Raw genomic sequence first — 13,573 nt, forward strand, 5'->3', positions numbered from 1 at the left:
GGGGGAAAAAATGCTGGTGTATAAGTACTAGTCTGTTACCAAATGTCTTGTTTCAAGCTGTGGGGGTGTGTGTGTGTGTGAATGCTAAGACAGAAGTCTTTGTTTCCTGGAAGTCTGATGCAAACACCTCATTTCGGTGTTTTAGTTTTAAAACCCACTGATCTGTTAAGAGGTGAGATGAGCGGATATGGGACTTGAATTGAAAAGCTTGCTTTTCATAAGAACTCCAGGGGCAAGGAGTACACCAAAAGCAGCCCCCTTCTGTTGGCCCCACTTGTCAGATGTGTGGTGTTGTACCTGGCCATAGTAAAGGACTTACGTACAACTTTTTCCAGTTACCTCAGACCCTTTGTACCTGAAGTTCTGTGAACCCTGTTGTTGCTCTGCTTAGGGTTTTTTTTTGACCCAAAGGTAACGGTTGTACTTTTCAAGGCATACCTGGGTATACTTTTTACCTTGTAATCTTTGGTGTTGATGCAGGGAAGTAGAAAAATCTTAAAAGACTTCGCAGTCACTCATTAAGCTGTGTGCAAGACTTGAAAAGTACAAAGGGAGAAGTCAGCTTTTTGTCCAGACTTGTAGCTCTGGATGCTGTTGTTGACTCTATTCACATGTCCAGAATTTTACAAGGTTGTCTCACCTTTGAAATGTGTCCTGTGTGTCCAGAGTCTGCCTGACTATATACATCTGTCGTATATGAGTATATAAGCATAACTGAACATGACATAACTTTCAGTGTTGAGGGGATCATCAATCTAATGTCTACCTCTCCTAACACTTGTATGCTATTAGTGAACAGTGTAAATCTTGAGTTGGTTGAACAAAAAACTTTAGTGTCATTTTCTGTGTGTAATCCTGGGCTTTCAGTTTGGAAGATAAAAATGTTTAACAAGCTTCAGAAGCATAGAAATGAACGCCAAAAGTTCTGTGAAAGCAAAACCTTAAGTTTTCTAAATCTGGATCATAAGCATGCACTTAACTGAATCCTTTCCTTTAAAGCAGCAACAGGATGCAGAACTATGCTTCTGCTGTTTTACAAGACCTTCTATGTCAAGTAACCTTGTTCTGTGTCCAGATGTGTTTCATCTCCTGAGATGAGTTTTTTAGAATAGTTCACAGCACAAGTAATTGATCCGTTTCAGAAGCTAGTGGGTTTTTCATGAACATTGAGCAAACTAGAATTATATATTTGATAATTTCAGGAGGTGATTTAAAAAAAAAACCAAAAAACCTGAATGGTCTCTAGAATATAATTTTAAAACAATTACAGAAAACACTAGTTGTTTCAAGAATCATGATTTATACAGTGATGACACAGAAGTAATACCTGAATTAACTTGCTCTATCACAAGTAGCATGCTTGTGTACAAATCGAAGGAGCATTTGTACTCTATGTACATGATGCTGTATTATTCAAAATATATCCTATAAAAAAAACCTATTATTGTAATGTTTTACGTCCTGGATCAACAACTTTTCTAATGATCCCATCCTCAAAAAGAAATTGTGGGTTTTTTTTTTTGAGCATGTAATCTTGCTCACCACCATTAAAAAGTGAGCAACGAGAGTAATCTTTCTTGGTTTGGGTTTTTTTACAGTAATACTAATGATCACTTCACATTGAATGTCGTGGTCTCTTTGCCTAAACTTTGAATTTACTAAAGGACAAAAACTGAGGTGGTGGATGTACTCTTAGTCCTTCTGTAACAAGAATCCAGACCTTACAGTGATTTTTCCCCAAAGACATAAATTATATAATTGCTTTCTGAAAGTCCATTTTCATCCCTCCCACCCCATAAACCCACTTGCAAATCCTGAATTAATTTGCTGCTTACTTCTTCAGAACAAGATGAATGGGTTTGATTCCCTTTTGCTAGGGAGGACTCATTGAGAAACAGCAGTAGGCAGTCAGCATGTGTGTGCCTCTAGGTTACATGAAGCTTATCATAACCTTTTTCTTTTCCGCACAGAGATTTCAGTCCTTCTCTGTGACCTGCTGTTCTTCTCTGTTAAGAAACATATGATCTCATTCCTCTTCAGCTTTCAAAGATTTGTATGACTGACTTCTGTTTAAATATGAAGCTTACCACTTCTGCTTCTTCCTGAATGTGGCAAATATCACATTCAGCCAAAGGTGTTCTTAAAGCTGTGAAAATGTAGTTGTACCAAGTATGGGGGTGTGTGTGGTAATATTAATTTTAAGTAGATAAACTATTTCAAAAGACCTTTTATGTTTTAAGTGTGTCAAATTCATTGCTTCAGTTAGATCTTTTCTGGAGTCAAAACAGTTACCTACAGCATATACAAAAGGGTTCCTGCTTCAGCTGCAGTGAGCTAGTTAAAAATAATACATGTGACAGGCAGCAATTTTGGAATAGGTTATGTATAGCTGAGGAATTGGAATTTGCAGATAGCACTGTGTTCTTGTATAATAGAACTGATACATATTTAAAGGAAGGCTTAAAACTTAAAAAAAAATATACAAAGACATACAAATCAAAATACTTTTTCCAGGGAGAACCCTTCAATAATGCAGTAATTTTGCCTTTACCAAATGCCATATGTTGAACTTCTGAGGCTTTGTCACTTGCTCTGTGTTTCCGTATTTAAATTTTAGATAAATCTTTTTGTGATTGCAGTTGCTTAAAACTTAAGTCAGTTGACTGGATTTGTGTATATATGTAATATGAAAATCTGACAAAATATTATCCCTCAAGCACTATAAATGAAATTGATTATCAGAGCAGGAGTAGTTAGTAATGCACTTCTGAGGATTATACCCATAAGCAAATTTTAAAGGAACGATGAAGGTGGATGGGCAAAAAGTTATAAATGTATTAGCTATAGTGTGTCCTGAGGCATTTTTCAAATCGTGCTGTCTTTAAAGGTAAGTATCAGCCTTCATAATAAAAACTTGCTAGGAAATTAACCTTGAGAGTAGTCATAGTACTTTAATATAAGTAATGTTATTTAACCTTAACCAGTAAACAGGCATTTTAATCCTCTACTTTAAACTAAGTGCCAATTCTAACAAGACTTTAAAACCAATCAGAGCAGATAGGCTACCTTTTTAAAATTTCCTTTATTTTTAATTTTTTTTTTAAAAAACCAACAGGATATCATCCAGTAGTGCTGTTTTGCTTCTTTACTGTTTCTACTTTTTTCAAAATACAGGTGTAATGAGGCAGACAAGTTGTTCTTGCTGGGATTCTTATTAGTTTTAATACATTTCAGAAGATTCCTTTCCATTTATGGAGAACGCAGACACACTGGGGATGTCTTATTTAAAACAAAAAACACATTCAGACAGCATTAATAAAAATCTTAGCTGAAGCTTTTAGCTGTGCTTCTTCACATAATAGCTCACATTTTAGGATTCAAAGTGGAGCTTTTTATTTATATCGTGCACCTGATGTATGTTCCTTGAATTGATGGGAGCTTCTTGGAAAAAACATAGCAGAATATGTTAAAACAACCAATAGCCTCTCCCCCCCCCCCCCCCAAGGCAACAACCCGCCTCAAGAAAACCCTCAAACAAAAATCCCCCCCAACCAATAAAAAAATCAACCTAACCCAAACCCTCCAAGCTATTACTAGTAAGTTTTTACATAGTTGCATGCCCTGCTGGGGCAGGTAGGATATGGAGCAAATATTACTTCTATGAAGTGGTAATTTTGTTTTCCAAATTGTAGCAGTGTCAGGCCGCAAAGCCTTACTGATGGCCTCTGTAGAGAGGCTGCCTAAGGAGCTGCTTACTGCAAGTGCCAGACTTTCTCCGTACTTGCTATATGCTGTACTGCAAACTTTTCAGTGTCCTGAGATTGTCTATTAAAACTGGCTGTGAGAGTTGTAGCAGGGCTATACAATTCTCCCTAGGAGGCCTTTGTCCAATATTAATAAGATGGAGGAAAAAGTGCTAGGCTGTTCGGAGTGTGAAGTTCTCCTGTTGTGTAGTAAAACTATGATTTCTTGACTGCCAATCAGGAGTTGTAGTCTTAGACTTAAAGTGCAAACTCTTCCCATAAAGTAGAGAAAATAGAAGCAAATGTGAAGAATGCAACTTTGCACTGTGTAACAACCATGGAAAAATTGTATGGTTGGTATTTGGTGGTTTTTCTGTTTCTGTAGAGCAGCGAATCTGACACTGTAGTCTAAGGACATAGTGTGACTTCTTAATGTTTTTTTAATGCTCTTACACTTCTTAATCTTAACATAAGAAAGACACTTACTAAACTTTCTAAAATAATCTTATCTATTTTTGTTAAAAGGTATTCTCTGTTTTATAACCGCTTGAGGAACATTGAGGAAAATGAAGGAGGCCTCGATAAATTTTCAAAAAGTTACAAAACCTTTGGAGTTAACCAATTTGTGGATGGTGGAATATATTGCAAAGAGTGGGCACCAGGAGCAGAAGCAGTGTTTCTCACAGGTGACTTCAGTAAGTATCTTTAGGAATATTTCTTCTCTCCTGTACTGTGTTTTAGATCAATACCCTCTTTACTTAGACAACTTCGTAGCAATGATGAAATTCTGATAGTGAAAATGTATGTAGTAGCTGGCTAGTGTAGTGGCATTTAATAACTTTAATGATCTCACACTCTACACTGCAGTAGCCTGAGAACATAGGTGTTTCTATTTTATGGTCAGTATTATGTATATCTACTTATTTTTTTTAATAGCCATAAGGTGGTGACTTGTTTAGAGGATCTAGCCTGATCACAGTGCAGCTTTAGGCTTAATGTGTCTAAACTACCTGAAGTTCTTACTAAAGCTCTATAGTTAGCCTTCTACAAAACTGTATGCAGTTAAGGAGAAATAACTGGAATAATTTGCTTTAGCTTTGACTGATCTAACAGTGCTGTTGTCTCAGGACCAAGGCCCTTCAAAATTTCCACTGATTTTAAGAGTGTATACAAAAGTCCTGCTGGAAAATGGAAACCTAAAATCAAACTAACCTACTTATGGAAGAGTAGGTGGTGTTCTGTTTTGAGGGTAGAAGGAAGGATGTTAGTAGAACAGGAAACTGGCAGGATGATATAGAGTAATTGCATTGCTTACTGTGAGAACTAGGAAGATGTTGTATCACTTAAAACTTGAGACAAATATAAACTTGCTACTCATTCAGAAGCCAAGCTACACTCCAATCATGTTTTGCAATTTCTTAAATGGAAGTTATACACATTTTTGCTCTTAAATCCTGCAGTACTAATTCCACACTCTCACTGTTGTTTGGGCTTTTGGGGATTTTTTCATTCTGTTTTTCCCTTTCACCTCTCTATCCCTTCCTCAGGGTTAGGTATTAATCCATCAAGATTCTAGGAGTTTAGTTACTGGCTCTCACCAAACTGAGACTATCTGTAAAATGATTTTGTTCATTTGACTGCATTTCAGAAGTATGCAATGTTATTTATCCAACTTTTGTTTTGCAGAAATACTTACCTGGTGAATGTTCAGTGTGTGTTTTTATATTACAAAAAAAGCATATGAATTGCCAATTTGAGGCCGTTAACTACTGCTTAAACAAAAACCTAAATGCTGAGTTTTCCCTCTGCATTACCCCTGTTTGAGGAAACTATTACAAGAGCAAACTGTATTTGAGGAAGGAAGTAATGAACTTGAAATTGTATGTGCTTATATAACTTTAAAATGATAAGACTTCTTACATATGCCATTAGCTGTAGTATCTGGTGGTGCTTTCTAAAGTATTGTAGTTAAGCTTCTGTAAAAATATGTGCAGTAATAAAGAAATAAATGGACTACCCTGGCAGTATTCTTTCAGATCTGTTATGATATTTTTAATGCTTTGTAGCAAATGGTTCTGTCCTAGTACCATAGTTCCATAGTCCCAACATCAATACACTTACAATAAGCAAAAGAAAGCGTTTAAATATTATGTTATGCTTAAGTTTCCAGGTATTGGAGTCGTAAAGTACATCTATTTTAATTGTCAGCAATTTTTATTTTCTCTTTACTCAGTTGGAGGGTCTGTGTCCACTATTCACTGTAATAATTTGAGTCTATAGAGAATGATTAATTTTAGAAAAATCTTTTGCTTTTAATTCAGAAGACAAACAGAAAACAATGCTGTTTTCAACCATGCTCCTGTTTGATATGGCTTACCTAGTGAATGGTAGAGTAGCTTTCCTTGAAATACTCCTTGGGTTTTTTTTTCTATTGGAATAGACATTGATAAAATAGGTTAGTGCAGTACTTGAATTTTAATATGGGAATCAGATATGTCCTCTGATTCAAAACTGAATAATGAATCATGAGTATAGTTCACCTACTGCTAGATTACAGTGATGCCAGCTATCAATACTGGCTGCAAGACAGCTAGATGAGGGTATTTTAATAGCTCAACTTGATATGTATAAACACACATAAAATTCTTCTCCTTACCCCTTCTCTACTCTCTACAGCTCCCTCCATTGCTCAAGGTTTTTGTGTGATGGAAATAATAGTCTCTAAGTTAAATTACTCAGCACAGTTGAAGATTAGAATACATTTGTTTTAAATATGTATGTTAATAGCCATTTTAAAAACAGACTTTTAATGAAATTAAAAACAAATATTTTAAAAAGGATACAATTTGTAAATTGGTATGGCAGGTTGGGAGGGGCAGGGAGTACAGATATACCAGAATACAGTAGCTAAAAACTGCAATAGTTTTCTAAACTCTACTTCATTTAAAATATTTCATGTACTACATCATATGAAACAGAAATTTAGGACTAACATCTTAGAGTAGTTGTTTCTAGATGTTAATGAAATGTGGCAGTAAGAAGTCAGAAGACTGAAAAAAAAAATTCACTTTAATATAGAAAAACTGCATTTGTCCGATGTATCATATTCATCAGTCATAGTAAAGTATTCATTCCCAAAGGGGAAGGTAATGTACTTTGAAAGCCTAGAGGAATGGAAGTCTGTCATTCAATTCAGATTAGCTTTAATAATATTCTGATGAGAAATTAGGTTGCAAAACCCTAAGATTTAGATTCAGGTTGCTACAGATATGTTTAATTAAAATTGAATCCCTTTAACCTTTCTTTAAGTTTTCATGCAGGTTAGTCTCAAACGAAGTTTATGATTATATTATATTTAAACTGAATGTCAGGATTGTTTTTTAATAAGTTTTTATAAAACTCGGCTTTTTATAAAGAGAACTGTAATTGAACCAATGGTGGGGGGGAAGTTGGAAGTCTTAAAGAAACAAATGTGGAACTTAAATGACAGCAGCTCTTTAGGTTTTAAACTGAAATATGATGTCATATAATATAAAAACAGTCAATGCATGCTTTGTTTTTTACTTCCTATGTACGGAGGGAGATAGCAGTGTTTTTTCATACTTTTTCACCTGATATGGTATTGTCTGCGAGTCTCAAATGTTTGATGGAAAGACACAAGAAATGGCACAAAATATTAATCCCTGATATTTGATCTGATAAGCTTTTGAGGATCAAAAATTAGTAAAAGTTATTACGGTGAGCGCAGACTGTGTTACAGAACTTAAACTTCTTTCAGAATTTATAATTAAGCTGATAGTTAACTTTATTATGAACTGTGTTTAAGACAAATGAAAAGTTTATTTCGGTAATTATATACATGTGAAGCATCAGTCCTGAAAACGTAAAGTTTTTTCTGAATGACTTATGTTTTATAGCAGACAATGAAAGGTATTTTGGCCCAAATTATAGTATTTTAGTACTTCATTCTGAGACACTTCTAATGAGTGGGACAGCTCCTGTTTATACCGTAATTCTTAGTATCACTGTGCATTCTGGAAAAAAGCTATAATGTTGTAATAGCACACTAATCTGTATTTGGTTCGGAGAATGAAAACCAAATTTGAGAAAATCCCAATACTTTCAGAGTTCTCTTTATCTCTTCTTTAAAACTCCATAACTGGAGAGAAAATGATATTTTATCTGTTGGTATTCTGGTACGATGCTTGAGTCTGTCTGAAAAGTGTTAAATGAACAATCAAGAACATCAAGATTTGTCAGTTAGTACTTCTAGCCTCTCAGTAAATCAAATGTATGAGGCAATTAGCTGAATTTCTGATACTAGGGGCAGTGTCAACATTACAGCTACCTTAAAAACTCTGTGATAACAAACTGAATATTTTATTTGCATGCTGCGTTGCTGAAGAACTTAGTGACTACTGGCAATTTTTTTTCTACTTTAAAATCAAGTATTTCAAAATAAGTTACTGAACCGTTGAGTTTTGAGGGTAACCCATGGAATTTGTTTGGGAATTAGAACACCCAAAACTATTTGGCCATGCAGAGACTCAGTAGGTTATCTGTAAACAATATTTTAATTGAAAAAAAAAAAGATGCTTGCTGGCTTTAAGAAGCTTGAAAGAATATGTATAATATGTATGAAAGAGTATGCTAATTCGCAAGTCAGTGTTTGATGTGATACATTGTCATACTTGTGGTTTTTAGTTTTTGGTTCCCTTTTTTCTTTTCTCTGCCTCCCCCACCCCCTCCCCACCCCCCCCAGCTAACATTGGACCTAAAACGTTAATTACTCTGGAATGTCTGTTTCTGCTTCCTTTTCCTTGTGCTAGTGGGGAAGGCTTCTGCTGGGGCGGGAGGGTGGACTGGTTGGTTTTGGGAGGAGGTTTGTTTGTTTATTTAAACTCTGACAGGCTTCCTTCAGAGTGAAGAAAGGGGAACTTAAGCCACTAGCCCTCATAATTTGGATATCTGACAGCTGATAAGAAACTTCTCATACCTTAGAATATGTTGTTTGGGTTTTTTCCCCCCCAGACTTGACTCAAACTTTTACCTGAATGGAGTCTAGATACTACTGTGATGTGATACTGAACTTCTTACTACTTCCTTCAAACCTTTATGCAGAAAAAATACCTAGATTTCATGAGTGAAGTTAAATAGTGCTAGACTTTTAGGCTGGAGACAACTGAAGGCAATAGACTGATGTAAGCTGCTATTAATATCCAGGGAGACATCCTATCTGAGAAGTAGTGACATTTGTTTTTATGTCAGTGTTTGAGCTGTTTAACCATTTTTAAGCAGATTATGTTAATGAACCTGCTATTCAGCTGTTAGAAATCAGGCAATGTAGAAAAGGAGGAAGACCTAAGTATAAGTGTCCTTGGAGAATCTCTGCATTTATGTTCTGATTTCATATTCCAAGCAAATGGTATAAAGGTATCTTGTGGGATAGAGGGATTTTGATGCCCTTCCCTTTTCTGATCTTTCTTTCTCAAGGAAGACGTATGTATGGTTGCTGGACTCTATTCTCTTTGAGCATCTTTCAGTTGATAAGAAATAAAACGGCCTTAAGGGATGAGTTTATTGCGCTTGAGAACTCAACCTCAGTTTAAGTTTTTTTTTCACTTTTGAAAAAATAGTTACAACATTGTACTAATATTACATTAGAACAAGAGAATGATTTGGTCAATATGCAAGAAGTACTCCTTTTTCCTGTGTGAAACGAGAGTGTTAGTTTCTGATATGAAACTCCAAGTTAAGCCATGAGCCTCAGAGCTGTATGGCTATATGCTTGTCAATGTGAAAATAAAACCAGGAGATAAAAGAAGCCACTTAATTTATGTTGTAGTTGGAAGTATTGCATTGAAATTGATTTTTAATGACAAATGTTAGAGTCCAAGCCATTATAGCATTGAATTTGTTCTGTATTAAAGCTCAGTTCATGATTCTTTGGCATGCCAAGGGTACAGTTCTGAGCAAGAAGTTCCCTTGTGCCTCATGTTGCTGAGGTAGGATGTAATGTTAAAATAACTGGCTAGTTTTGGAAGATCTAGTCACAGAGAGAAACTAAAATTACCCAGCTGTTCAAGATGTCTTCTGTGTTGGTTTAAGATGTGTCTGGAGCCTGAACTTTTGTATAGAAGCTCTTGTCTTTGTATGGCTTATGGGTTTTCCGTGATGGTATCCTTTTTTCCTGAACCATATTCAAGCTGATTATTTGAACCTCTGCTGGAAATCTTATGAAGCTTTTTTTCTGTTTGCAACTATTGGCAGAGTCTTTGAAGTCTCTGTTCTCAAACTAAGATATTTCTTCATATCTTTATATTTTCAACTTCTGAATAGTCTGCTATCCAGTTTCTGATTGGTTGGGTTTTTTTCCTGCCTCACCACCCCCTCCCCCCAAGGCATTTTTAGCTTTGTTTTGCTGAAAACTAAGCACTAAAACTGAGAAGCCTGAGCCACTTGTTTGAAGGAAGCCTTCACTTGTCCAGGTGTTTTAACTTTTAATGCCTCTTGCCTTAATACAAAGCAACATTTTCCATTATAAACTTCCTAAATGAGGAGTTCTCCTGGGATACGTAGTAAAAAATGGTTTTAAGTAGGACCATCTGGGACAGATGGGCATTGTCTTGCATTTATTCTTAAGTCATGAATCATGGACACACAGCAATGAAGGACTGTGGCTGAGAAGAGGAAGGATTAACAGGAGTATCCAGCGTTACTAGCAGGTGGAGGGGAAAGTGTAAGCAACTTGGGCAGAACTGTTAAAAGTTGCCTGTGGAGAGCAGAGATGCTTAAATGGGTAGAGAGATGAAACCATTCTCCCTCTAAAGGAGGGAAAAGGTGGTTGTAACAGAGGTCACAGGAATTTTTTTGGGGATAATGTAAGAATTCACAGTTCTTGGTGTATGTAATGAGCTCAACTTCAGGCAAATTGTTTTTGGTTTTCTGTTAAAAGGTGTAGTGTTGTTTGGAGGTGCTCTTTCTAAGCAGATGCCATATGTTGGTATTTGAACTTTAGGTACTGTTTCTGATGTTGTATTCCAGATGAAAGTCCTGTTTTGGACAAAATGTGCTGTAACTGACCAGACACAGGCAAAGGTCTTCCAGATACCTTCAGTTCTTCCACTAGGTGTCCTAGCCAGGTCTTACCTGACTGTGTACCCCTCAGTTGTCATTCATTTTGCTTTGACTGAATCAGTGCCACTGGATTATCCAAATATGTTCTAAGTGAGCATGTAATTTTTCTAGTTTATGCATAATATTGCCCTACTTTCTACCTCCAACTCCCTTTTTGCCCTTCAAGTATCTTCAGTGCTTTGGGAGCATTCAGGAGCCCTTAGATGACTGCTGTCCCGCTCTTCTTCTCTGTGATGAACACAGACAGACTTATAACTTAGAGCAGGTACCATGTTATACGACTTCATTTTTTTTTCCAAGCCCTAAAACCCTAGTGATGTGTTTTGCATCTTTTTACTATTCCCTGAAATAAAATAAATATATTTATTACAGTATATAAACACTATATATAGCGTTTGCAGTTTTGAAATTCTTTTAAGGAGGATTGCTTTATTGCTAAGGTATTGTTTTTTTGTTTTGTGTGGGTGTTTTTTTTTCTTAGTAGCCTTAGTAGATGTTAGTAGTGTTTTTCATTATTTTTGATTGAAACTTCAGAGTAAAACCAAGGAGGAAGACCCATCTAAATCTTACTAATATACAACCTCTTTTGCTATTAATCAAGCAATAGTTTAGTAAAAACTTTTCTTCTACTAATGCATTTTCTGTCTGTACTGTCTAAATACCTTAAAAACTATAATTTAAATGGAGAACTGAGTTAATTGTATTTCTGGTTTTGAGCATGGGAAACATTTTATTATAATATTTTCATTGGTTTTGATGTTGCTCTATACTCTAAAATGAATAGATACTAGAATATTTGTCATACAGAGTTATTTTGTCACTTTGTCTAGCCTGGTTTGCTAGAACAATGCCTTTCAGTTTTGTTCTTTAAAGATTGGCAATTTTCAGGTTTAAACAGCTGTAAGAGCAACTAGCAAGTTACTTTGAAAGTACCGTAGTCTTTCTCTGAAACTCAAGACATCCATATATTGTTAGAGAAGGTTATCTTTTTGTCACACAGCAGATAATATTTTTGACTACTGATGTTTGTTGGAAAATACATATACTGATAACTTCTTCATTCTCTACCTCCCTTGCTGCTGTTTTCCATGGTGCCAAAAGTGATGTTCCTGCTCCAGTGGCATGTCCAGTTTTTTTGTTGAATTGCCTTTAACCCTGACTATCATGTTTAGTAGCAATATTGTTTTTATACTAGCTTAAACTAGTCGTGGAACTACAGTTTAGGGTGTGGACAATTTGTTAGTTGTTATAGAATGCCTGCCTAAGATCATGCACTGCACCTCCTGTAAATAGGTCACTGAAGGCTGCTTATTCTTTCATTGAGGTGTAAGCCACTTTTTTCTTTTTTAACTACAGGACATGGTATGCAAAAAGCTTAACATGAAGGAAGATTAGCGTGTGTTACTTTAATATCTTGCAATTCAATTTTTCTGTGCTGACTGGTTTAGCTTAGGAATCTCTGTAGCTTTGCACTATGAGATAGCCACTTCCTTCTAGCCTAGAAATTATTACATTGCCTAAGTCTGTCCATTCAGAAGCTTTATATTCAGTCTCATTCATATGAATTAACCTTGAACATGCATACAAACACACAAGATTATCTTGGCAGATGTCTGTTCAGTTGGGCCTGTCATAATAGCTGACCTTGCATGTCTCTAGCACTCAGTGAATCCAAAGGGGACAAAGAATCTTGAATTATGGAATCTAAGCTTGGCTTAGTAGATTTTTTTTGTGTGTGTGAAAAGGAATCTTCTTCAAGGCTAACTTAAATCTGTGGCATTTCAGGCCAAATTTTCCAGCTGTGTCATCATTGTTTGGTATTGTGTGGTTTCCTAGCCACTGCTACCAAGTTTGTCTGCAGTTTCCCCTTTATTTTTCTGATTGTATAAACTTAATGAGTATTATTAATAGGACATCAACTTTTCAAAATAGAGGCAATGAGCAGTGTGTCCAAACCTAGTTTGAGCATTCAATTTATGGAGGTTGGTTTTGGTTACATTTTGTCCAAACTCACTTCCCCTCTTCATATCAACGGCTGCTAATTATTTTTTCCCATAGTGTTGGAGCAAAGACGTCTACTGGCTTGTTCAGGATGCGAGGTTTGTGGCTTTTGTTTTACATTAAGCATTACTTTTCAGCCATTAATTTTCATGTTACCATGATTTTGTGGTATTAAAATCAGTAGTGTTTTTGGGGAGGAGGAGGTTGTTTTTACTTTGATCAAAGAAGGTAAAGTAAAAGTAATTTAATCATTGTCAAATTAGAGTTGAAGTGTAATATTTTCACTAGGAAACTATACGTTTTATTGAATCTCTTTTGAATATGCATGGTAGTATCAGATCTAAAAGTATGTGTGTCTGCTGTCACTGAAGTTTATTCTGAAAAAGATGGAACATGCTGTTATACCTTTGAATTATAATTGGACACATCTTAGGATAAATATGCTTAGCATTATTTCTTAAATTACAGATGGCTGGAATCCATTTTCTCATCCATATAGGAAGATGGAGTATGGGAAGTGGGAGATGTTCATTCCACCTGGTCAAGATGGTTATCCTCCTGTGCCCCACGGATCAAAGCTAAAGGTGTTGGTTCTAGACTGTCTGCTCTAGACTCTCCAATTCTTGTAACCCTTCTTACTCAATTCTCCTTCTTGTTTTCTTTTAAATAACTTCATCTTTTAATTATTCTAA

At 35.7% G+C, this 13,573-nt stretch overlaps 1 protein-coding gene across 3 annotated transcripts in view; it reads left to right on the forward strand.

Annotated features, from left to right (window-relative positions):
• GBE1 (1,4-alpha-glucan branching enzyme 1) overlaps nucleotides 1–13,573 on the forward strand; it is a 176,328-nt gene that overhangs the window by 38,497 nt on the left and 124,258 nt on the right. For 2 of the 3 annotated variants that reach the window (XM_064469651.1, XM_064469659.1), the window contains exons 2-3: nucleotides 4,269–4,438; nucleotides 13,350–13,465. In XM_064469651.1, coding sequence (XP_064325721.1) covers nucleotides 4,269–4,438; nucleotides 13,350–13,465 — 286 coding nt within the window. The remainder of the gene's footprint in view (nucleotides 1–4,268; nucleotides 4,439–13,349; nucleotides 13,466–13,573) is intronic. The other variant, XM_064469668.1, reaches the window with a different exon arrangement.

Source organism: Phalacrocorax carbo, chromosome 1 (assembly GCF_963921805.1).
Source record: "Phalacrocorax carbo chromosome 1, bPhaCar2.1, whole genome shotgun sequence".
NCBI lineage: Eukaryota > Metazoa > Chordata > Aves > Suliformes > Phalacrocoracidae > Phalacrocorax > Phalacrocorax carbo.